The 24,725-nt window shown below is 45.0% G+C and overlaps 1 protein-coding gene across 2 annotated transcripts in view; it reads left to right on the plus strand.

The window, feature by feature from the left end:
- LOC101946162 (trifunctional purine biosynthetic protein adenosine-3-like) overlaps positions 1 to 24,725 on the plus strand; it is a 46,517-nt gene that overhangs the window by 5,141 nt on the left and 16,651 nt on the right. For both annotated transcript variants that reach the window (XM_042855780.2, XM_065589802.1), the window contains exons 2-13: positions 3,359 to 3,543; positions 5,518 to 5,613; positions 7,830 to 8,004; positions 9,615 to 9,726; positions 10,646 to 10,714; positions 11,642 to 11,767; positions 14,745 to 14,832; positions 16,927 to 17,012; positions 18,070 to 18,238; positions 22,096 to 22,327; positions 22,465 to 22,559; positions 23,481 to 23,629. In XM_042855780.2, coding sequence (XP_042711714.2) covers positions 3,399 to 3,543; positions 5,518 to 5,613; positions 7,830 to 8,004; positions 9,615 to 9,726; positions 10,646 to 10,714; positions 11,642 to 11,767; positions 14,745 to 14,832; positions 16,927 to 17,012; positions 18,070 to 18,238; positions 22,096 to 22,327; positions 22,465 to 22,559; positions 23,481 to 23,629 — 1,542 coding nt within the window. In that variant the 5' untranslated portion in view covers positions 3,359 to 3,398. The remainder of the gene's footprint in view (positions 1 to 3,358; positions 3,544 to 5,517; positions 5,614 to 7,829; positions 8,005 to 9,614; positions 9,727 to 10,645; positions 10,715 to 11,641; positions 11,768 to 14,744; positions 14,833 to 16,926; positions 17,013 to 18,069; positions 18,239 to 22,095; positions 22,328 to 22,464; positions 22,560 to 23,480; positions 23,630 to 24,725) is intronic.

Below are 24,725 nucleotides of genomic sequence, written 5' to 3' on the forward strand. Positions count from 1 at the left end.
TTATTGTGAGCTCTCTCATCCTTTAATCAGTACTGTAAAACACACACCCCAGGAAAGTCTTCCAGCAACAACAGGGAAGATCAGACTTAACATTTCTGATATAGCTAAGACCAAAGGCAGGGGAGGGAGGGGCAGGAAAAATCAAACTTTTCATAAAGAAGCAAAAAAGGGAAGAACCCAAGTTTTAATTTTTTTTGCACAAAGTTAACTTTATTTTAAGGTAATCTAATGTACATATTTAGTATGTATAGTACCCTTACTCTGAAAAAAAGGAAAAAAATGGAAAAGACTTATTACATAAAGTAATCCTTTTCCCTGCAGATGCAGAAGAAAGTCCCCTAAAAGAGGGTATATAAAACTTTTTAAAGTGGACATTATACTTGATCAGCTCAGTCATTTTGGAAATGTATATAATCAATCATTATTTTATCGATATTGGTGCCATCTCTGCTAGGAACCAAAATCTCCTTCCTAAAAGGTTACAGTTTACTAAAATCTGTTCTTAAACATAATGCTTTTGTATTTAAATATTGTCTCTGATTTTGTTTGTCAGCTATACAGTAAGCTCCCCACAGATCATCTGTTCCTGAGAAAGAGCAATGTTGTGTTGGTTGGAAAGCTGACATTTTTATGGTGTTCTTAATTTATTATGTATTTCGTGGCTATAGATTGGTTAATGTCAATAGCATCTATCTTAAAGGTCATATTCTGGGATTGGTTTTGTTCATGACATTTATATGTGCCCATTTTAATTTCATATTGGAAAAACTAAATCAGCAGATGTAAAATACATTGCATATTATAGTGTTTCTGAAATACATCAAAACAAATCTGCCAAGAAATACTATTGAGGCCTATCAGTGTACGGTAACTCCTCACTTAACGTTGTAGTTATGTTGTAGGTATGTTCCTGAAAAATGCAACTTTAAGTGAAACGATGTTAAGCGAATCCAATTTCTCCATAAGAATGAATGTAAATGGGGGGGGTTAGGTTCCAGGGAATTTTTTTTTTTTGCCATATAGTACAGTACTATAGTTGGGAGGTGCCCCTGCCTTACCCCACACAGGCACAGCCCACTGGCACTGGAGACAATGAGGCAGGCAAGGAGGCTGAAGGTGCTATAGGCTAGGAGAAGCACAGTGCGCAGTGGCAGGGGCGTGGGGCTCAACCCTCAGCCCGCCCTTTCCACTCCTAAGCCTCCACCCTTAACCCACCTCTTCTTCCCCCCCTTATTCCCCTTTACTCCGCACGCCGCGTCCTTGCGCCTCCCTCTCCTGCCCGCGGCAATAAGCTGGCTTGCGACGTTCAAGGGGCAGGAGGGGGGAAAGGAGCGAGGACTTGGCGCGCAGCCTCCCCGCTCCCTCCCCTGTCTCCTGCCCGCAGCAATTAGCTGGTTTGTGGCGTTGGGGATCGAGGGGAAGCCTGTGCGCCGAGTCCTCGCTCCTCCCCCTCCCTCCTGTTCCCTGAATATCACAAGCCAGCTGATTGCTGGGGGCAGGAGGAGGCGGAAGGCACTGATCTGCGGGGTCTGCCGGCAGGTGGGAGGCGCTGTGCGGGGAGGCGTAGGGGAGCTGATGGGAGGGCTACCAGCTGTGGACAAAGCAGGCAGCCAAACGACGTTCTAGCGAAGCATTGCACAACTTTAAATGGAGCATGTTCTGTAATTGAGCAGGGATGTAAGATCGAAACAACGTTAAGTGGGGAGTTACTGTATTTGGGGGGAAACAGCAGGTGTATTCAGCACATTATTCAGTCTAAGCAGCATTCTCACTGATTTTTATAGTTTGACAATTGCTGTTTTTAAAAAATTACATATTTTAGTGCTCATTAAAGTTCTGGATTGACATCCTCCATATTGAAGACCACCTTAAAGCTAAGTTAAAAACAGCATTTGTATAAGCTTTCCCACACTACCAATGTGCCTCAGTACTTCTGTGGCGAAACCAGACCTATGTGGGTAGTTCAGTCTCTACACCAGGGATTGGCAATCTTTGGCACACCGCCCGCCAGGGTAAGCACTCTGGGGGGCAGGGCCAATTTGTTTACCTGCCGCTTCCACAGGTTCGGCCGATCGTGGCTCCCACTGGCCGTGGTTCACCGCTCCAGGCCAATGGGGGCTGCGGGAAGCGGCACGGGCCGAATGGGAGCCGGGATTGGCCGAACCTGCAGACGCAGCAGGTAAACAAACCAACCCGGCCTGCCAGGGGGCTTGCCAAAGGTTGCCGATCCCTGCTCTACACTTTGGCCTGTATACTTAAGGGATTAAATCTTGACCCCATTGAAGTCAATGGTAAAACTTTCACTGGCTTCAGTTGGTCCATGATTTCACCCAGAAGGCCAACACTGTTGCCAATCAATACCATGTGTGATGGTGTATTTTTGTCACCTGAATACTTATATGCTGGGAACTAGATTGAGGCCATAGGCGTGCGCACAGGGTGTGCCGGGTGTGCCCAGGTGCATCCTAATGCCTGTGGGCCAGATCCGGCCCCTCAGGGCTTTGGATCCGGCCTGTGGGATTTGCCCCCCGTGGTGCCGCAGGCCCCGTGCCGCTCTCAGAAGCGGCCGGCATGGCACCACATCCCTGGGGCCCCGGGGGCAGAGGGCTCCATGTGTTGCTCCAGGCACCGCCCTCCGCAGCTCCCATTGGCTGGGAACGGGGAACCGCGGCCAATGGGAGCTTCGGAGGAGGTACCTGGAGGTGTGGCAAGGGCAGCGCGCGGAGCCCTGTGCCCTCCGCCCCCCTCAGGGACGTGGTGAGCAGTGCAGTGTGGGGCCAGGGCAGGCAGGCAGGGAACGCGCTGCTGCAGTCAAGCGGTGCTGGGCTGGAGCCCGAACCCCTCCTGCACCCCGCCCCCCAACTCCCTGCCCTGAGCCCCCTGCCTGCATCTCGCACCCCTCCTGCACCCCAACCCCCTGCCCTGAACCCTCTGCCTGCACCCCGTACCCCTCTTGCACCCCAACTCCCTGTCCTGAACCCCTTGCCGCACCCCTCCTGCACCCCAAACCCCTGCCTGCACCCCGCACCCCTCCTGCACTAACTCCCTGCCCTGAGCCCCCGCCGCACCCCTCCTGTACCCCAACCTCCTGCCCAGAGCCCCCTCCTGCACTCTGTACCCCTCCTGCCCCCGCACTCCTCTGCCCCAATCCCTTGCCCTGAGCCCCTTCCTGCACACTGCATCCCCTCCCACACCCCGCACTCCCTCCTGCACCCCAACCTTTATGATGTACGCCTTTAAAAAAAAAATTCCCTGGGTGCACACCCTAATGAAATGTGCTGTGCACGCCTATGACTGAGGCTACCAATTATGGGTGGCTGTTAGAGACATAATTCATATGTTTTGTTTTTTCCCATAGGACTCTGAAATAAGTACAGTGACTGGCTTTTCACAGACTGATGGCTGATCGAGTGCTTGTGATTGGCAGTGGAGGCAGAGAGCACGCTCTGGCCTGGAAATTGGCACAATCTCCACATGTAAAACAAGTGCTAGTTGCTCCAGGAAATGCAGGAACAGCTGATAATGGAAAGATTTCAAATTCAGGTAATAGAAAGCAAATAAATGATATTTCAAGCTGTGCGCACGTATATAGATGTGTGAATATAAACAAAAACGGTTCAATATTATATGTTGAATCAGTAGAAATTAACAGTGTGTCTTATTCTTTTCCACAAAAGATACCACAAATTATACCACATGCAAATAATTTTTGCTGTTTTTTTTTTTTTTGAATGGTCAGATTATCTGATAAAACACTTACTCCTGGGGGCATTCTGCGCATGCACAGCATTTCTGTCCCCTGCAAATTTCTTTGCTTCCCTTTAGAAAAATGACTTTCTGACAGGGAAGCAAAGGGAAGCCACTAGAGCGGTCATGGAACCCTGCCCAGCAGTATGTTTCAGGTGCCTAGGGCAGCTGGCAGAGAGATAAATCACTGTGGGGCAGGAGACAGGACTAGGGAAGACCTGGCTGGTGGCTCCTACCCTCTGCCGGGCTCAGCTGTTAGTCACAGCTGGGCTGGGGAGGATGGGACTTCCTCTACCCCTGTACGGCATCTGGGGCTGGGTCAGACCCCTCCCCCCCGATTTCTCCCCTGGTTGCAGAAAATTTTGCAAAACTCCCCCCCACCCACCCTCCTGCACTTATCGCTCCTCAGCTGCATGGGGACAAATGGATTCCTCACAACGCATATTAATACGGAACTTTGTGTAATTCATTTAAATGACAATACAGAATTGTATTTCCTGCACCTGTCAGAAGCAGTGCAAAGACTTGGGGGAGTCAGGGGTAATGGAAGAGCTGAGGGAGAGGGAAGGAGCATAGCAGTGTGGGTGGGAGCTTTTGCTTTGAGGGGGGGATTGTTAGGATGTTGGGAAGCCTCCCCCATGCAGATCCTGGCTGACCCCAAGCCTCTCCCATTGAGTCAGGCATATCTACCTCTGTCCCCACACCCCTCATCTCCATGGGTCTCTGCAGCCCCTCTCCACCGTCCCCAGGCTCAACACTGTCACCCATTAGGTCCTGAGCCCATGCTCCAGTCTGACCCCCGAGTAGCCATTCTGAACCGCAGTCTGTGGCCCCCCCGCAGCCCTGTGTACCCCACTCTGTCCTAACCTGGCTCTGCGAACAGGGTGCTGTGATGAACTCTTACTCCTGGGGGAATTCTACAGCACTGGGTATAGAATTTTGTATTTTCCTGCATAAAATACATTTTGCCTAAGAAGTGCTGCAGTTCCATCTTCCGCCCACCAGAGGTAGCTCTGGTGCTAGAACGCCTTTTTATTTTTAAAAAGAACAGGAGTACTTGTGGCATCTTTTGTTAGTCTCTAAGGGCCGGTCTACACTGGGGGGAGGGAGGGATCGATCCAAGATACGCAACTTCAGCTATGCAAATAGCGTAGCTGAAGTCGAAGTATCTTGGATCGAATTACCTGGGGTCCAAACAGCACGGGATCGATGGCCACGGCTCCCCCGTCGACTGCGCTACCGCCGCTCGCTCTGGTGGAGTTCCGGAGTTGACGGTGAGCGCGTTCGGGAATCGATATATCACGTCTTTAACGAGACGTGATATATCGATCCCGGATAAATCGATTGAAGACGTACCCTAAGGTGCCACAAGTACTCCTGTTCTTTTTGCGGATACAGACTAACACGGCTGCTACTCTGAACCCTTTTTATTTTTAAAATGTGCTAGTCCATTTGTATAAACATGTTTTAAAAATGTTTACTTGGGCTACCCAAAATAAACATAGCGTAATTAATATTTAATGACTGTATAGTTATCAGATATTGTGCATAACTTTCAGTTATCTATTCTGGACTCCATTTTTAGTTCTATTTCAGTTTTGATAACGTCTGTAAGGGCTTAACACCCTTTAAGTTGTTCAGCTCTCCTTTTGCCTATACTATCCTATTCCAACACTGTTTGGGGGTGGAATTATAACCCCCTTTGTCTTTGATTCAGTGTACAAGTGTTTTATACTTGTAACTTAAGTTATATATCTTTATTCTTTTCAGCTGTGTTAGTCAGCAATCATACTATCCTTGCCCAGTTCTGCAAAGACCATAACATTGGACTTGTGGTAGTTGGACCAGAGGCACGCTTGGGAGCTGGTAAGGTTAGAATAAATTCTCTTGTTTGAAAAAGCCAAATGCCTTGAATTTATCTGAAAAGAAAAATAATCATATTGAAGTTTTAAACTGTATTCTATCCTTAATTTAACTGAAGTGTGAGAATATTCTAGGTTTTTCTCTATACTGTACATGTAAGATTATTTTATGTCTAATTTTTGCTTCATAGCTGTGTACATGTTAGACATCATGTGGGAAATGTGCAGTCACTGAATGGTCTCACTACAAGGCTTTGTAAAATAAGATTAAAAGTCTCTTGAAATCAAATGATGAAACAGGTAGCTTAATCCATTTGTAAAATAACATTTTGAGCATTAAACTGTTCACTATAGCAAAGGACATAGCAGGCTGCTTGGATGGTGCTTTGGGAGGTACTTAAGAACATAAAAACGGCCCTACTGGGTCAGACCAAGTATCCTGTCTTCTGATAGGGGCCAATGTCAGGTGCTTCAGAAGGAATGAACAGAGCAGATAATTAACAAGTGATCCATCTCCTGTCTCCCATTCCCAGCTTTTGGCAAACAGGGGTAAAGACACCATCCCTGCCCTCCTTGGCTAATAGCCCTTGATGGAATCGATCCTCCATGAACGTATCTAGTTCTTTTTTGCCTCTATATAAAACCGCATCTTGAATTCTGCATGCAGATCTGGTTGCTCCATCTCAAAAAGGGTATATTGGAATTGGAGAAAGTACGGAAAAGGGCAACAAAAATGATTAGGGACTTTTCAGCTTGGAAAAGAGACTGCTAAGGGGGGATATGATAGCAGTCTATAAAATCATGACTGGTATGGAGAAAGTAAATAAGGAAGTGTTATTTACTCCTCATAACACAAGAACTAGGGGGCACCAAATGACATGTAGGCTTCCATGCTAACAGTGCCCTGAATATTTTTAAATGAGGGATGAGAACAAAAATAAAATGGTAATAAAGCACACAAACCCATCAATAATATAAAGATGTTATAGAATAACGGCCTTCACCAAACAAGGACACTTCACTAGAGAAGTAGATTGCATTATGGAACGGGTCACCCAAATACCCTGAGAGAACCTGCTTCAATTCAGAAGAAAAGAACCCTCCAACACACCCTCCTAGTTGTCACCTACCACCCCACAATGGCACACACAGGGAGTATCATTAAACAATTACGGCTTATACTTGATGGGGATCACATCCTGAAAGAAATCTTTCCTGAACCCCCTCTTCTGGCCTTCAAACAACCCTCCCAACCTTTCCAAGCTCATTGTCAAAAGCAAGCTCCCCACAGATCAGGACACTCCAACTCAAAGCAGCACCAGACCCTGGCATAACAACAGATGCAAAACCTGCAGATATATCTCCACTGCTACGATGATTAACTCCCAGCACAACGCTTCTTTCAAGATCCATGGGTCCTACACATGCCTCTCACAATATGTAATGTACCTTATCCAGTGCACTAAATGCCCCAATAACAACTGAGTGGGTGAAATGAGACAGTAACTATGTCTTGAATTCACACAGAAAAATGACAAAAGACAAAAAGACCGCGTCACCTGTGGGTGAACACTTTTCATGAAATGATCACTCCATATCTAACCTCTCAGTTCTCATCCTCAAAGGAAACCTGCACAACACCTTCAAAAGACGAGCCTGGGAGCTTAAATTCATAACAGTGCTAGATACTAAAAATTATGGTCTTAATAAAGAAACTGGATTTATGGCTTATTACAACAATGTATAACCCATTAACCCCCCTTTTTTTGTCCTATGACTGGAGAGTTTTTAACAGGCCACTTCACCTTGAATGGTCTCTTAGAATATGTGTTAACTACTTATGCTAAACAATTTGTCCCACCTTGTATTTACTTCTGACACTCTTGAATACCTTTCCCAGACCTGAAGAAGAGCTCTGTATAAGCTCGAAAGCTTGTCTCTCTCTCTCTCCAGCAGAAGTTGGTCCAATAAAAGATGTTACCTCACCCACCTTTCTTCTATTATAGCAGTGGTTTTCAACCTTTTTTTTCATTTGTGGACGTCTAAAGCATTTTGAATGGAGGTATGGACCCCTGTGGAAATATTAGACACAGTCTGCAGACCCACAGGGGTCTGCGGACCATAGGTTGAAAACCACGGTCTTATAGAATAAAAAGGCCATCTTAGGTAGACGTTTGAATATTTGAGTGCATTTATCTTTTGGCACTTTTCAATTACTAGGAATTGTGGATGACTTGATGTCAGCTGGAGTGAGATGTTTTGGTCCCTCAGCCAAGGCAGCTCAGCTAGAGACCAGTACAAGCTTTGCCAAAGCCTTTCTGGATTGTCATGGGATCCCAACAGCAAGATGGAAAGCATTTGCCAACCCTCAAGAAGCTTGTAGCTTTATTACCAGGTAAACCATCCATCACTTGAAGCTTATTCACTTTTTCAAGTATCTTGTATATTTGGTCTTACCCATGGGTGTGAGTATAATAGGCCAGGGAAGGCTAAACCTCCCCTGGCAGAGCCACTGCTGCGGGACAGTGGGTTGTGGGTTTTTGCTTATTATGTGCTATGCAGGTTCCAGGGCAGCTGAGGCAGTGATATCTGCTATTCAGTTTCCTGGGTTCACCAGTAATCTCCCTGGACTCTAGAGAGATTACTGAAGAACCCGGGAAGCTGAGTAGCAGATACTGCCTTCTCAGCTGCTCCGAACCTGCATAGCACATATAAAAAGCTCAGCATTCATCTGCTGGGGGTCTCGGGAGGCGAGGCGCACTGCCTTTCCCATTCTCCAGCTCGGGTTGGTCATCCAGCACAGTGAGGCCAGCCTGGGGCTCCTCCGTTGGCGACGGGAGTGGATTGGGGTTCCGCCAGCCCAGGGCTTCTCCGGCCACAGGAGGAGGGGCGCAGGGCACCTGCCATGCATTGAGTCCACAAATTGTGTTTTCTCTTATGTCATCTATTACGTGTGGTAGTATCAATGAGAACAGGCATTTAACAATAAAATTTTTCTTCTTACTAATTTTACCCAAACAAGTTCTACTACGCTATTTTCTATTATAGTTATGCAAAGGAACTTTGATATGTAAACAATAAAAGAACCTACAACACAAAGAAGAAAAGCAATCCCAGATTGACATGCACTGCAGAATATGAGCTTTTTGTGCTTGCTCCTGCTTCTAATTGAAGTCAAGAATTGGGCTTTGTGTCAGTGGTTTAAAATATGAAAAAGAAAACGTGCGATATCCGAAAATGTGTGTCTGTTTGCATGCTGGTGTTATGAATAATCTGTTCAAATATTCCATTTAGTTTTGCTATCCACAGGGCCGGCTCCAGGCACCAGCTCAGCAAGCAGGTGCTTGGGGCGGCGAAGGGGAAGTGGCGGCACGTCTGGCTGTTTGGTGGTGGGTCCCTCAATCCCTCTCGGAGGGGAGGACCTGCCACCAAATAAGAAAGCGGCGCGGTGGAGCTGCCGCCAAAGTGCCGCCGATCACGATCGTGGCTTTTTATTTTATTTTATTATTTTTCCGATGCTTGGGGCGGCAAAAACCCTGGAGCCGGCCCTGGCTATCCAATATCTGAGGGAGGAGGAAAGATGTATAAAATGTGGTTAAGCTATCTTTCGGAATTGGATAATAAATCATTTTATGCTCAAAGAATACACGTTGTAATGTTGCGTAAACTACACCATATTCCTCATGTAACACAGTAGCTGAATCCCTGCTTTAAGTGCAAAACTCAGCATTAATTATGACTGTGACCTGCACACTGAGCGAATGTCAGAGCCTGCACTAGTTCTCAGGAGTTCCTGGTTGCCAGTCCTGTGTTTAGGCCACAAGACCACGTTAAGTCTATCTGAAAATATGACATGTAAGATTGGCACAAGCAGGTACATTTTAATGTATAATTCCTCAGAAAAAGGGGAAAATTTTAGAAGTGTTCAACTTAGAAATTTACCTTTTAGAGGATGCATTGGAGATGTCTGATCCTGACTCTAATGTGCCCTGCCATCACTTATAGCACAGACTTTCCTGCACTGGTTATAAAGGCTAGTGGCCAAGCTGCTAGAAAAGAAATAATTATTGCAGCCAGCAAAGAGGAAGCCTGCAGAGCTGTGCAAGAGATTTTGCAGGTAAGCTACCCTTTGTTTAAATACTGTGAGGTCTGATTCTCGTTGCCTGGTGACCTGGAAGAAATGAACTTGAGGATTTCACTCTGTTCTCTAGCCCAAGCAGACAAGTGTTTTTCATCACAAAACCCACCACTTTGTTGGGCTGAGAGCTGAATGGACCTTGAAACTGAATTATTTTCTTAACCTAAGGAGGTTCCCTCCATCTCAGGGCTGGTGTACTGGGAAACTTACTCTGCTGCTGTCTATGCTGTACCTGTTCTCTGGGTAAAAGGAAGGCTTCAGTCACCAAAACTGACTGTTTCTTGTGACTGTGGGCCATTTTCCTGATGCCTTGCCCAGGCATATATCTGGGCAGAGTTCCTCTGGGTGGCATCTATTGATTCCTTTGACCCTTTCTCATGGCAATGGGTGTTGACCAGTGTTCTCTGCTCAGTTTCCCCCTCTAGATCCCTCATTTTGTATCTGTGATCTTCACCCCCCTTTTTTTTTTTTTGTCCCATATGTAATCAGTTAAGTTCTGGGTTCTGTGGTGCCTCTCTGGTCTGAGGGGGGTGGTCTTTTCATTACTTTGGTTGTCTCTGCCCAGAATCCCAGGATTAACATAAGCTGGCTCTTTTCATATACATCTCTACTCCGATATAACGTGACCTGATATAATATGAATTCAGATATAACGCGGTAAAGCAGTGCTCCAGGGGTGGGAGGGGGGACTGCACACTCCGGCGGATCAAAGCAAGTTCGATATAACGCAGTTTCACCTATAACACGGTAAGATTTTTTGGCTCCCGAGGACAGCATTATATCAGGGTAGAGGTGTACATTGTCTTTCCTTCTCTTTGCGATGCTTTTCTTTTTTAAAGAGAAGACGATCTAACTGATGGATGTCACAGCTAATAACTAAAGAATATTTTTAATGCAGGATAAAGTGTTTGGAGAGACTGGAGAGACGGTTGTCATTGAAGAACTTCTTGAAGGGGAAGAGCTATCTGTATGTTCAGTTTTGGCTCAATAGTTTGGTCACAAATCCTTTTATGCACTTGTATTGTTGTTACACTTTTTGCCTAAAAGCATGAATTCTTCATTTTAACTAGTCTGTGTTTTATATGGCAACCACATAAATATGTAAGACATGCAGTCTGATGTCAAGTTAGTCAATATACATTCTCAGTACAACTACATTAACCATAAATATGCAGTAACTGTGATCTGTGGGGGTGAATTGATTCTCTAGAGGAGAAAAAAAGGATTTGCTGATTTTTAATATATCCACTTTGCTGTAATTCTTGCATTACATCCTAAATTGTTGTCCCAATGCTTAGTTCACTTTTTGTATCTGTAAATACAGTTGTGGTCCCTTCCTTGCTGTAGACTATACGTTACTCATCTGCAGGATACAATTTAAGCTTACCTGTATGGCACAGGTCTGGATTTTGTGCCACAGTTACAAGATGAATTCTCTACACAAGATTTTACTCCATTACCAAAGATAATATTTTGCTCTCTTTTTAGGCCCTGATCCTGCAAATATTTACTCTGTGCTTAATTTTAAGCACTTGAATGGTTCCAATGAAGTCAGTGGGACTACTCACATGCCTAAAGATAAGCATAAATTGTTGAATCAGGACCTTAATGTACCCAGCCCTGATAGTATAGTAGAAGGGAATTCTTATATGTGGCCCTCACCAGTCAAAACCATTTTCTCCAGAAATCTTTGTTAATACCTAAATAAATAATTAAGACAGGCTACTCCTTGTAGTCAGTGGAGTTACAACAAGATGAATTTGGCCCATTGTTTTCTAGTTTTGAACCTTAAATACTAATGACAGGGCTAAATCTGTGGCCTTCTGAGCTGATTTCAGTTAATACAGAACATAACCATTTGAGTACATTCTGTGATGTTTGTCTTTCTTTATAGTGCTTGTGCTTCACTGATGGTGTCACTGTTGCTCCCATGCCACTAGTCCAGGCCCACAAACAGTTAATGGATGGAGACCAGGGTCCAAATACTGCAGGGATGGGAGCTTATTGCCCAGTACCACAGGTGTAGTGATCTTTTGATTTTATTTTTCCAAATTTACTCATGAAATGTAATTAAGCATTGATGAATTTGTTAATAAGGGCCCAATTCTGTTGCCATTGTGTAGGCAAAACTCCCTGTGAAGTCAGTGCTTTATTTGCATAAGGATATGGAGCCCCAGTCCTATTATTCATTCTTGGACTTCAGGTTTGAGTTCTGGGAAATGGTCTCCCTTGTGGCTTTTCTGTTAATTTTAGGAATGGTGTGCCTCCCAAGCTGTTAGCAACTTTGGAAATGAGCATACACTTAAAAAAGTGGACCTGTGTAATTCCCGACATATCTGGAGGCTTTCTGTATCTTAAACATGACCTTAGTTAATGATTTCAGAATTGTTATATTTTTTGGTAACAAAGAATGTTTGTGACCAGCTGCTTAACGCAGTTAACATTAACCTGGAGAAGGAACACAAGCAAGAACAGGTTAAAGAATATTTAGATAAGATAGATGTATTCAAATCAACAGGGCCTGATGACCGAGGATATTTAAGGAGCTAGCTGAAGCATTAACATTGATCTTCGAGAACCTATGGAGGATGGGTGAGGTCCCAGAAGATTACAGAAGGGCAAACATCTTTTAAAAAGGGGGGAAAAAGAGGACGTGGAGAATTATAGACCAGTCAGCCAAACTTTGATACCTGGGAAGATACTGAAAGAAACTATCAAACACATTTTTAAGCACCTAGAAGATAGTAGTATGAGAAGTAATAACTAACAAGGATTTGTAAAGAATAGATAGTGCCAAATTAACTGAATCTCCTTCTTTGACAAGGTTATTAACCTAGTGGATGCAGGGGAAGGAGGGGAAGAAGTAGATGTATATACTGTATCCTGATTTTAGTAAGACTTGACATAGTTCCAAATGACATTCTCATAAACTACTAGGGAAATGTAGGCTAGATGAAATTACTATAAGGTGGGTGCACAAGGGTTGAAAGACCGTACTCAGAGAGTAGTTATCATTGGTTTGCTGTCAAACTGGGGGGACATATTGAGTAGGGTGCTGCAGGAGTCTGTTCTGGTCCAGTACTGTGTTTATAAAATTTGTGGATGACCCCAAGCTGGGTGGGGTTCTGTAAGCATTTTGGAGGCCAGGGTTAGAATTCAAAATGACCTTGACAAACTGGAGAATTGGTCTGAAATCCACAAATCAGTAAAGACAAGTGCAAAGTGCTACACTTAGGAAGGAAAAATCAAATGCATAACTGCAAAATGGGGAATAACTGGCTAGTTAGATGGTAGTACTACTGAAAAGGATCTGGAGGTTATTGTTGATTCATATTCAATTTGTGATCTGTTAATACACCCAAGAATGTTATTAATAGGAGTGTTGTAGGTAAGACAAGGGAGGTAATTATCCTGCTCTGCTCAGCACTCCTGAGGCCTGCCTGGAGTTCTGTGTACAGTTCTGGGCATAGGCGCCAACGATGCTTAGCACTCACTGGCAGCCAACCTCCCCCCTACTCCCCCGCTAGCGCCTCCTGCCGCCGGTGGCCCTACCGATCAACTCTTCCCCCTCCCTCCCAGTGCTTCCTGCCTGCCGCGATCAGCTGTTCCGTGGTGTGCAGGAGGCACTGGGGAGGCAGGAGGAGAAGCGGGGATGGGACGTGCTTAGGGGAGGGGGCAGGAACAGGTGGGGTGGAGGCGGGCCTGGGAGGAAGGGGTGGAGTGGGGGGTGGGGCCTGGAGCAGAGGTAGGAACTTGGGGAAAGGGGTGGGGTGGGATCTGGGGCTGAGTCGGGGTTGAGCACCCCCGGGGAAAGGAAGAAGCTGGTACTTGTGGTTCTGGGGCTACACTTCAGGAAAGATGTGGACAAATTGGAGAGAGTTCAGAGGAGAGCAACAACAATAATAAAAGGTGAACAAAACCTGACCTATAAGGAAAGTTTTAAAAAAACTGGGCATATTTAGTCTTGAGAAAAGAAGACTAAGGGGGGACTTGATAAGTCTTAAAATATGTTAAGGGCTTTTATAAAGAGGACTGTGATCAGTTGTTTTTCATGTCCACTAAAGGCAGGACAAGTAGCAAGGGAGACTTAAGGTAGATATGAGGAAAAACTTTCTACTATAAGGGTAGTTAAGTACTGGAATAGGTTACTGAGGGAGGTTGTGGAATCCCTATCATTGGAGGTTTTTAAGTATAGGTTAGACCAGAGGTTCTCAAGCTGTGGGTTGGGACCCCAAAGTGGGTCGTGACCCTGTTTTAATGGGGTCACCAGGGCTGGTTGAGACTTGCTGCGGCCTGGGGCTAAAGCCAAAGTCCGAGCCCCACCGCCTTGGACCAAAGCCCAAGCCCATGGCGGTGGGACTCAGGTTACAGGCCCCCTGCCAGGAGCTGTAGCCTCTAGGCTTCAGCTTTGCCCCCCACACCCCACCAGGGGTGGTGGGGCTCAGGCTTTGGCTTTGGGCCCCCCCGCCTGGGGAGGCGGGGCTTGGGTGGGCTCAGGCTTCAGTTCCCCCTCCTGAGGTCATGTAGTAATTTTTGTTGTCAGAAGGGGGTTGCGGTACAATGAAGTTTGAGAACCCCTGGGTTAGACAAAAACCTGTCAGGAATAGTCTAGGTATACTTGAACCTGCCTCAATTCAAAGCGCTGGACTCAATGACTTCTTAAGATCCTGCAGCAATAACAAAATATGTTGGGTGAAAATGGGCATATAGCAAGAGAATGTTATGGTTTTCAGGAGAAAAAGACAGTGTTGAAAAGAAATGTCGTGTGATAGATCTTTAACCAGAGAAAGAGCTTTTTAATAAATAACATCTTGGTGCTATCTTAATACATTTTCACTGTAATTTAAATTCAGGCACTTCTTCTGAAAACATGACAACTTAACTGGTACAAAATAAATGGGTTATGTTCAGTGCTTTTTAAGAGACTCAGATGAATTAATAATAAGAGGAAACATACCACAAAAGGCTTACGCTCTCAATTTGGAATTGCTCATCAGATTCCTGAAGCTCTTTTAGAGAAAATTAAAGACTCTATCCTGCAACACGTTGTTGATGGTATGAGACAAGAGGGAACAACATACGTAGGTAAGTGCTCACCTGAATGGCAGAGTAAGGACATGCCAAGTAATTCTATTGAATAACTTTTGAACTCCAAATTATCTCCATCAAAGAAGAATGCACTAGTTTCCCATGCTATTTTAAATCTCCCCAGCATTGTATATCTCTCTTCCTTTGAGAGAAACACTTTCATTTCTACTCTGGATGACATTTCAGGAGTTTTATGGTGCTTGCTTTTTTTCTTATAGTTGGAGAAATGGCGGGACTATGAATTTCTGAGCCATAAAGCAGAAATACCAACTGGATTGTGAGGGACTTGTTAGTTGCATTGAACAGTAGGGAAGCCTGCATTGATTTGATCAGTCACTTTCCTCAAAGGGAGAGAACTGAACTATAGTAGTCAAAAGATATTCAAGTTTTTCTTTTTTACAAAACTAAAATTTCTTGTTGAACCCTGTGTATTATACCAGATGGAGACGGATGATCCTTAATTCTGCATGTTTGTTTTATTAAATTAAGCTCTACAGTTCACACCTACATTCAGTAACGAAAGTTTTATTCGGTACTGTAAAGAAATTAATTTGAAAAAAGGGATGATGCTATATGAAAGCACTGTCAGTCATCTCTTCATGCCAGTGGGTGCACTTGCCATCAAAAGCATCAGGATCATGTATGGAGGAAAGTGGAGCCCAATCCTGCAAAGTGCTAAGTGTCTCTTATTTACTAAATCAATAGGTGATGAAAATGCTCAGTACCATGTTGGAGGCACTTGCAAGGTTGACTTTTTCATCCATATCATTCTCTAAATCTGTATTCAGGAACCTAGCAATGAAGGATTCATTTCAGATCACCATATGTTTGTATGTATTGTTGCAGGTTTTACTGATAATGATTTTAGTTACTGTTTTGGTTAAATAATTTTAGATTTTGTTTAATGAAAATTCTTGGCAGTGGATTTTTGGTTGGGACTTTTGTCTTGTAATACTGAATAAAAAATACAGAAACTTCTATGCATTGCAATGTGCCATGGAGATTTCACTTAACTATGCATAGGCTTGGAACGATTAGATTTTTATCAGTAAATGATGGTAAACATCAGTGTTGCTGTACACACAAACTGATGAGAAAATATTTTAATAGGGTATAATTGAAATTAACATATAGGCAAAGTAAGTAAAATGCTGCTTGAGAACCCATTAGAGTTTGATTTAAGGACATTCACTTTGTATATATTGACGTGAGGTTGACAACTTGTATTTTAACAGTTATAAAGCTTTAACTTTTTGAATCTCAGCATCTTCTGTCATTAAATAATTATCTGATCCCACCCATAATTTCTCACAACTTTGAAAATGCAAATAGATTAAAGTTTATTTTTAAGATTTGTTATCTTCTTTGTTGAAATTATAAAAAATAAAATTGAATTCTGCTGAGCCTAGCTATTCAGTGCAACATAAATAAACAAAAGTCTCCCCTGTACAGGAGGCAGGGCTGGCTCCAGCTTTTTTGCCGCCCCAAGCGGCTAAGAAGAAAAAAAAAAATAAAGAAAAAAGAAAAGATAAAGCCGTGATCGGCGGCACTTCAGTGGCACCTCTACTGCGCCGCTTCATTCTTTGGCAGCAATTCAGCGGCCGGTCCCTCCCTCCGAGAGGGACCAAGGGACTTGTCGCTGAAGACCCGGACGTGCCGCCTCTTTCCATTGGCTGCCCCAAGCACCTGCTTCCTGCGCTGGTGCCTGGAGCTGGCCCTGACAGGAGGCATTCTTTGGGAGCTATTTGTGCATTTTTCAAGGCCCCTTTATACCTTCAGAGTGTCTGCAATTAATGGTCTTTGTCAGAGGGCAGAATCTGCCGCTGTGTGTTTAGACTCTAGAGACACTCAAATGTTTCTGAACCAGCTCTGTCCTTCTCTAGTATCTTCAGTAATCTATGACAGAATATATTTGTTATGGCACTGCTATGCAGTTTGCTGGATTTTTATGGGATTTTAAAAGGATTGCCATAGGATTCAAACACTTTGCAGAACCCAGGTGCAGATTCCCTACAGTTTACATAAGTTTATCGCATGTTTGTTGCTTTTAAAGAAAGTGAACAAACTTGTATAGTTCTGCTTTCTGTTCAGGTGTGCTGCAAATGGGATTAGTGCGTACTAAAGATGACGTGAAAATTATAAACTTTGACTGCCACTTTGGTGACCCGCAGTGCCAGGTGAGTGAGAGATGTTGGAAACCTAAATATGCTTCATTTTCCATACCAGAATCTAATAACTTGCTACTAATATAATTTACATAATTTAATAGGATGTATATCATATCTACCACAAATATGGAAATCTACAAAAGAGCAACTTAGAGACTGTAGCAGTAACTATTAGAAATTTGCTTGTTAGCATTTATTTTCTGTGAAATGTTCATTGACTTAGTTTGCGATTGAAGTTATTGCTCAAATTCTGGTTTTCTGAGTAGTAAAGGAGCCCAGACAAACTTGTGCTAAGTAGTATCATACATCTCTACCCCGATATAATGCGACCTGATATAACATGAATTCGGATCTAACGCGGTAAAGCAGCGCTCCTGGGGGGCGGGGCTGTGCTCTCCGGCAGATCAAAGCAAGTTCGATATAATGCGGTTTCACCTATAACACGATAAGATTTTTTGGCTCCCGAGGACAGCGTTATATTGGGGTAGAGGTGTACTTGGTCTCTACAGGTGATAGTTGCTTTCTGCCTGTTGCTAATAATGATGGATGAAATTTTCTTAGTGATAGTAAATTTGCCAAAAAGTTTGTGTTTGGTATACTGAAAGTATCTGAATTCATGTTGAATTCAGTGAATAGTTTCAGCTGAAAAAACCCTGAAAATAAAATTCTTGGAAATATCAAAATGGTTCGGTTAGAAAATGTCAAAATGAGCTGTTTAGACAATGTAGTTTTGAAACAAATGGCAAAACAAAATGTTTCGATACAGACAGTTTTTGTTTTAAAACTAGCCAATTTTTTTGTTTTCAGACTTTTTTTGTCCAGTGACCAAACAGAAAAATCAATTATTTGCTCAGCTCTAGTGTCTGGGAATAATTGCTGTAAATTAATGTCGACTGATTTTTTTTTCCAAATCTGCAAATGTAGCAACATTTTTCCTGTTCTCCAACACATTTTTTTGCTCATTCAGGTGGGCTTCATGTGAGTTTTAATTTTTGAAGAAAAGCTTAATAAGTCTTTGATATTTCAACAGTTAACAAAAAACATTTAACTAAACATACTTTTGCAGGTAATTCTTCCACTGCTTAAAAATGACTTTTATGAAGTGATTCAAGCAACAATTGATGGCAAACTCTGCAGCTGCATGCCAGCTTGGTCAGAAAACCGTACTGCTGTCTCTGTGGTTATGGCAAGTGAAGGGTACCCAGGAGACTATGTCAAAGGCATGGAGGTAACAGGTAACTTTTTTTTTTTTATTCCAGACCAGGACTACTGCAAGGGGCCCAGTGAGTTTGATTTAGTAGAGAGCCATATTGTTACTGGTCCTGAGGAGGTGCATGGAGGAAAGGAACCTTCCTTCATCACTCCTTGCACCCGTGCATGGGGACAGTCATTGTCATGGAAATGTAGGTTTACACACCTGTCCAAAGTACCACAGGGGCTTGCAGTTTCAAACAGCACTCTCTAAGGACCAGACTGTGGCTTGGAGTTGGGATGAGAAGAGGGCTCTAGTGCAGTGGTTTTCAAACTGTGGGTCGTGGAATGTAAGGCTCTGGGTCGTGGCGACTCTGGTCAGCACCGCCAACCGACCCGGCCATTAAAAGTCTTGTCAGCAGTGCTGCCTAGCTAAGGCAGGCTAGTCCCTACCTGTTCTGACACAGTGCTGTGCCCCGGAAGCAGCCAGCAGCAGGTCCAGCTCCTAAGAGGGGGGGCCATGGGGCTCCATGCATTGCCCCCGCCCCGAGCACTGGCTGCACACTCCCATTGCCCAGTTCCCGGCCAATGGGAGCTGGGGGGGATGGTGCCCAGACAGGTGGGAAGCCTGCCTCTGCACCCCGGCTGCACCACTGACTGGGAGCCACTGGAGGTAAGCCTGCACCTCAACCCCGCGCCCCAATTCCCTGCCCAAGACCTGAGCCCCCTCAAACCTGGAGCCCTTTCCTGTACCCCAAACCCGTCATCCCCAGCCCCATCCCAGAGCCCTGCACCCAGAGCCCTGCACCCCAACCCCTGTCCCAGCCCAGAGCCCTCTCCCACGCCCGAACCCCTCATTTCTGGCCCCACCCCATAGCCCTCACCCCTGCACCCCAACCCTCTGCCCTAGCCCTGAGCCCCTCCGACACCCCAAACCCCTCATCCCTAGCTCCGCTGGGTCATGGCCATCAACAATTTTCTTCAACTGGGTCGCCAGAAAAAAAGTTTGAAAAACACTGCTCTAGAGCGTTAGGAATTCCTGGTGGAATTCTGGCTGACCCATTCAGAATTCCTCCAGAGACTTTGGGGGGAGCACAAACTGGAATATCACCTTTTCATGTGTGCTCTTGTACTAGCTCAGCTTTGCTGGCTTCTGGTAAGGTGAGCCAGTTGTCTCAGCTGGACAACGCCATGCTAAAATTGGAACACCATCACCTTGGCCTGTGTAATACTGAAAATTATTAACCTTTTTAACAGGAGCAGAGTGCACTTCCCCTACACCAGTGGTTCTCAACCAGGGGTACATGAACCCCTGGGGGTACTCAGAGGTCTTCCAGGGAGTACATCAACTCCTCTAGATATTTGCCTAGTTTTACAACAGGCTACATAAAAAGCAGTAGCAAAGTCTGTACAAACTAAAATTTCATACAGACAATGACTTGTTTATACTGCTGTATTATACGATACACTGAAATGCAAGTACAATATTTATATTCCAATTGATGTATTTTATAATTATATGGTAAAAATGAGAAAGTAAGCAATTTTTCAGTAACAGTGTGCTGTGACACTTGTATTTTTAGGTCTGATTTTGTAAGCAAGTAGTTTTTAAGTGAGGTGAAACTTGGGGGTACACAAGACAAATCAGACTCTTGAAAGGGGTACAGTAGTCTGGAAAGGTTGAGAGCCACTTCCCTACACCATATCTGGTTTGCAAGTCCTTCCTCTGCACCAGCTAGCAAGCCTGAGCTCTTCCCATGCAACCAGTGTCTTTATTTTGCTTATCCCTGTGGTGCTCTGGAGAAGTGTATATTTCAGTTACAGGAACCCTAAATCTACACATGAGTAATGACAAAAAACAGTAAACGCAAAGAAATCCCTGGTTAAGTTTGACACTTTATTCGTAATCCATTGCTTAGTGTGTATACATGTATCCCCCTGCAACACCTAAACTCTTCAGGACAGAAGGAAATGAGAATCTTTGCATATCACAACTAGAATATGATTGCCCTGTGTGTTTTTCTGTTGCTTACACTGTATGTAGAATGTGAAAAGCATATGCCAGAATAAAATGTTATTTCTTAAAAAACCTTAGGCACAAGAGTTAATTTGAAATCAGAGTCCTGAAGCACAGCAGTGGCGTAGTCAGCTTCTCAGTGCAGGGGGAGCAACCATAAAAAAGGCGCCCCCCCCCTTGGCTCCTCCTCTGGCCACGCCCTTCCTCGGCTCCTCCGGCCACGCTGTGGCGATGCTGCGCCCCCCCTCGGAGGGGCTCGTTGGGGCTCGGAGGAGGGGGGGGGGCGGGCGCGGGGGAAGGCGTGGCGGGCGGGCGCTGCTCGCTTCTCCCGGGGACTGGGGGGAGCGGAACAGTGGGGCGGGCAGCAGCTGGCGGGCAGATCCCCTCTCCCCGGCAGCTTCCTGGTTCCCTTGTCCGGGCAGTCCAGCATTTTTTTCAAAAGTGGAGCCTGCCGGGCCGCCGCTGGGCTCCTGCAGGCAAGGGGCGGGCAGCATAGCCGGACTCCGGAGGAGCCATTTGGGGGGGCGGCAGGCGTGGCCGGAGGAGCAAAGCGGCCGGGCTCCTCGGCCATTGTGCCCCACGCTCAGCGCGGCTGCCTCCTGTGGCGGCTCAGGGCTCGGCGGCCAAGTGATCCGCAGCTGGCGGGCAGATCCCCTCCCCCCGGCAGCTTCCTGCTTCCCTCAGCCTGGAAGCAGGAAGCTGCTGCGGAGAGGGGATCTGCCCGCCAGCTGCGGAGCGCTCGGCCGCTGAGCCCTGAGCCGCCGCAGGAGGCGGCCGCGGCGGCGATGTTGGGGCCGCGCTGAGCATGGGGCGCGATGGCCGAGGAGCCGGCCCCTTCGCTTCTCTGGCCGCACCCGCCGCGCCCCCCCCCCCCCATGGCTCCTCCGGAGTCCGACCATGCCTCCTGCCCCCTCCTAGCCTGCAGGAGCCCAGCGCCGGCCCGGCTGGCGCCGCTTTTGAAAAATATACTGAGGGGAAGCGGCTGCTTCCCCTGAACCCCCCTAGCTACGCTACTGAAGTACAGCCAACTGTACCTCAGCTCTGACCTTCAGTGCAGTGCAGCCTGCATAGCAATGGGACACATTATAATTGCAGCAAGTGGAAAGAGTTTCTTTTGCTGGTAAAAACAGTTCCTAGCCTATTGTGAGATTGGGAGTTGGTATGCTGGATTTTTCTGCCTAATGATGACAGCAGCAAATTTCTCCCTCAAAAAATAACCTCAACAGTAAAACCCTCTCCCCCCGCCCCAGAAAAATCCCTTATTTTTCTAGTATGTATTGAAAGAACGAAAGGTTTTTAACTTGCTTAACCAATGACTAGGGGTGAGGAGACAACCATCTACAAGTATTTGAAGGGTGCAGATCCTATGGAGGGCGAGGAATGGTTCAGGGTGGTCTAAGCAGTATAACTTGATGTAATAGGATGAAAATTAAAATACAGGATGAATTTCAAGAAAATATTCCAAACAGCGAGTTCTTCTGGGGTGTGGAATAGTATCTCAAGGGAAGCCTTGTCTCTAGAGTCATTTAACATTAGACTGGACAAGTTCTTCAAAAACATGGTGTTGAAAACATCTTGCTGTGGCAGGTGGGTGAGTTTTAGATGTCCTAATGCATCTCTTTTTCTGTGAACTGCTGCTCTTGAGGGCAGACTCAGCAGGAAGGTTTAGGATAGAATTGGCATGTGAAGTGAGCTACTCTTTCACCCTGGAAGTGATCTTTTCAGGATACACACATCGGTGAGGAAGTGTAAGGAAGCGTGTATGGCCACCGCCTGTGCTGTATTTGTGCTATGAGGCAAAAAAGAACTTCAGCCGCCAGCACTGTCACCGGCATTATATTTTATTTAAAATAATGAGATCTAATTTTGCTTTTATTTTTGTAGGACTTCTACAAGCGCAAGAGCTAGGGGTGAAGGTGTTCCATGCAGGCACAACCATGCGGGATGATAAAGTGGTGACTGACGGTGGCAGAGTCCTTACAGTCACGGCTATCAAGGAGGATCTGATGGCAGCACTGGAAGAAGCCAACAAAGGAGTAGCAGCCATACGGTTCCAGGGTGCCATTTACAGAAAGGACATTGGTTATCAGGCTATAGCTTTCCTGCAGCGGTCTGTGTATGTAAGCAAGGGCACTAGCAGAAATAGATGCTTGCCTAGCCCACAGCCATTCATATTGTTCTGATTCTGTGATGAGCAACAGTGATGCAGAAAATGTTACTATAACCACAAATGTGCCCCCTTTTCCCTTTCAGAGGCCTGATACATGGTGACGTACATGTAGACACTATAACCAGCAGTGCTTTGATTAATCAATCTGAACCACCAGCTGCAACTGGTAGTAGATCAGGTAAGGTTAGAACAGTTCTGCAAACTTCCTCTATTTTGAATGAAACCTGAATTCCTCCTAAGAAATGAGCAGACTGACCTTTCCACTCAGGTGAAACACCTGGCATTGGTATCACTAATGAGGCGATAGCACTTGCATATGATTGAACCAGGGCTTAAATCATCTTTACCAAAGAGAATTCTCATTTTCTTCTGTCTCTTTCTTGTTTAAACCATCCACTTAAGTTAAACAAGGGGAATGACATTCTCTTTCAGTTACATCCCTGGCTTGACCTTGACACACTAGACAATGGGAACTTGTGGAAAGAGAGCTTGCTGTGAAGTGAATTGTTGGATCATCAATTTTTTAAGATAGTATGTAAGCCGATAAGGTTTGGGAACCACTGCACTAGATTACTGTAGTATAGCAAATCTTGCCACTAGCTTTTTAGTAGAATATTATGTCGGTGTCCACTGAAGTCATGCTGTATTACCACTGGTCAACTGTTACAGTAGTTCTTGTACCAGCTTCATAGATTGTTTTAGCAGTGTATGATATGCATACAGGTATCTGTGATCTTGTTAATGAACACTGAATTTTGAAGTCTGCTGTTCACACTGTACCTTTTGTTAGTAACAGTCATGTGGTTGGAGGAAGGCTTTCTGTTACATAATTAGTTTTTAAAGTGGAATAAGAAAGATTATCAGCTAAGAAGGGATCAGTTGGTAAATACTGGTCACCAGTGATTTTTTGCTGTAGATACACTATAATTTACAAAATACTAGGCCATAAAAATGAGTTATGACAACATGAAAGACGTGATTTCAGGATCTGTACTTCATATGATTGAACATGTTTCTAGTTTAGTCCGTGGGACCAGTAATAAGTTGTCCAAGCTGTAATGATTTTCACTAGTAACGCTTGTTGTTGTTTTTTCCTTAGAGTTACCTAAAAGTTGTCCTGGGCATTTTTTGTACGCAGGCAGCCATGCAGAGCTGGGAGGCTCTACTGATTTCTTTGACTTGAAATCATCTGGTTATGATGATCCTATCTTGGTATCTCGAACTAAAGGCATTGGATCTAAATTGCAGGTAACCACTGGCATGCCCATACCAGAGCTTATGTTGTTTGCTGAGAATTTTAAAAATAGCACAATGTATTGTACAGCGTACAACTCTGAGCATTGTAAAGACATTGGAGGTATGTCTGTGCTGGAATAAAAGATCAGCAGGTGGCCCAGGTCAGCTGATCTGGGCTCAGGCTGCAGGGCTAAAAATTGCTGTGTAGATATTTGGGCTCAGGCTGTAGCCCGGGCTCTGGGACCCTCCCACCTTGCTGTGTCCAAGAGCTTTGGCTCCAGCCTAAGCCCAGATGTCTACAGAGCAAATTTACAGCCCCACAACCCGAGCCCTGTGAGCCCAAGTCAGCAGACCCGGGCCAGCTCTGGGTGTTTAATTGCTGTGTAGACATACCCTACAGGTCCACGCTAGTCAAATGATATGAGATGCTGCTATCACACACTCATAACACATATCCTACACCCACCACCACCTGTCTCCCTACAGCCTCACCACCACAAGTACGTTGCACTTCCTAGATTAAGCTAATTGAGACTTGCGTGTATGTGCATGTACGTATTTGGGAGTAAATGAAGGTTCTAGAACTGCCATGATGATCTTTTGGCTCTTGAATGTTTCCTACTTCAAAAAAATCTCACTGGGGAAACTTAGTACCACTCTTTCCTCGCAACAAATCAGCAGAGGACTGATTTATATTCTCTGTCTTATATTCCCTCACTCCTGAGACTCTTCCTTGGCTGACAAGAGTTTGTTAATAATGCCCATCAATGCTGTTTGCTAGCTGAACCAGAGGGATTCTTACAGTGCAATAGAAGACGCTGAATAACTCCATAGTGCTCCCAGTCCCCATTGGTCTGGGGTGAAAGAGTCCTGGCTTTGCAAATCAAACCCAGATATTGCATGTGAGCCTGATCCAGCACCCATTGAAGCCAATGGGAGTCTTTACTTATGTTTTCCGCTCAATCTTTCTGTACTGAATTATTTTGTACTGGTGTAGGTACACAAGCACAACTCCCCACTGTAAACATGGCCTAACATACAGCCCTACACAGAATTTTTTTTCTGCTAGTTTCATCCAGTGTAGCTATCAGTTACCAAGGTAAGTTGC

Source organism: Chrysemys picta, chromosome 1 (genome assembly GCF_011386835.1).
Source record: "Chrysemys picta bellii isolate R12L10 chromosome 1, ASM1138683v2, whole genome shotgun sequence".
NCBI lineage: Eukaryota > Metazoa > Chordata > Testudines > Emydidae > Chrysemys > Chrysemys picta.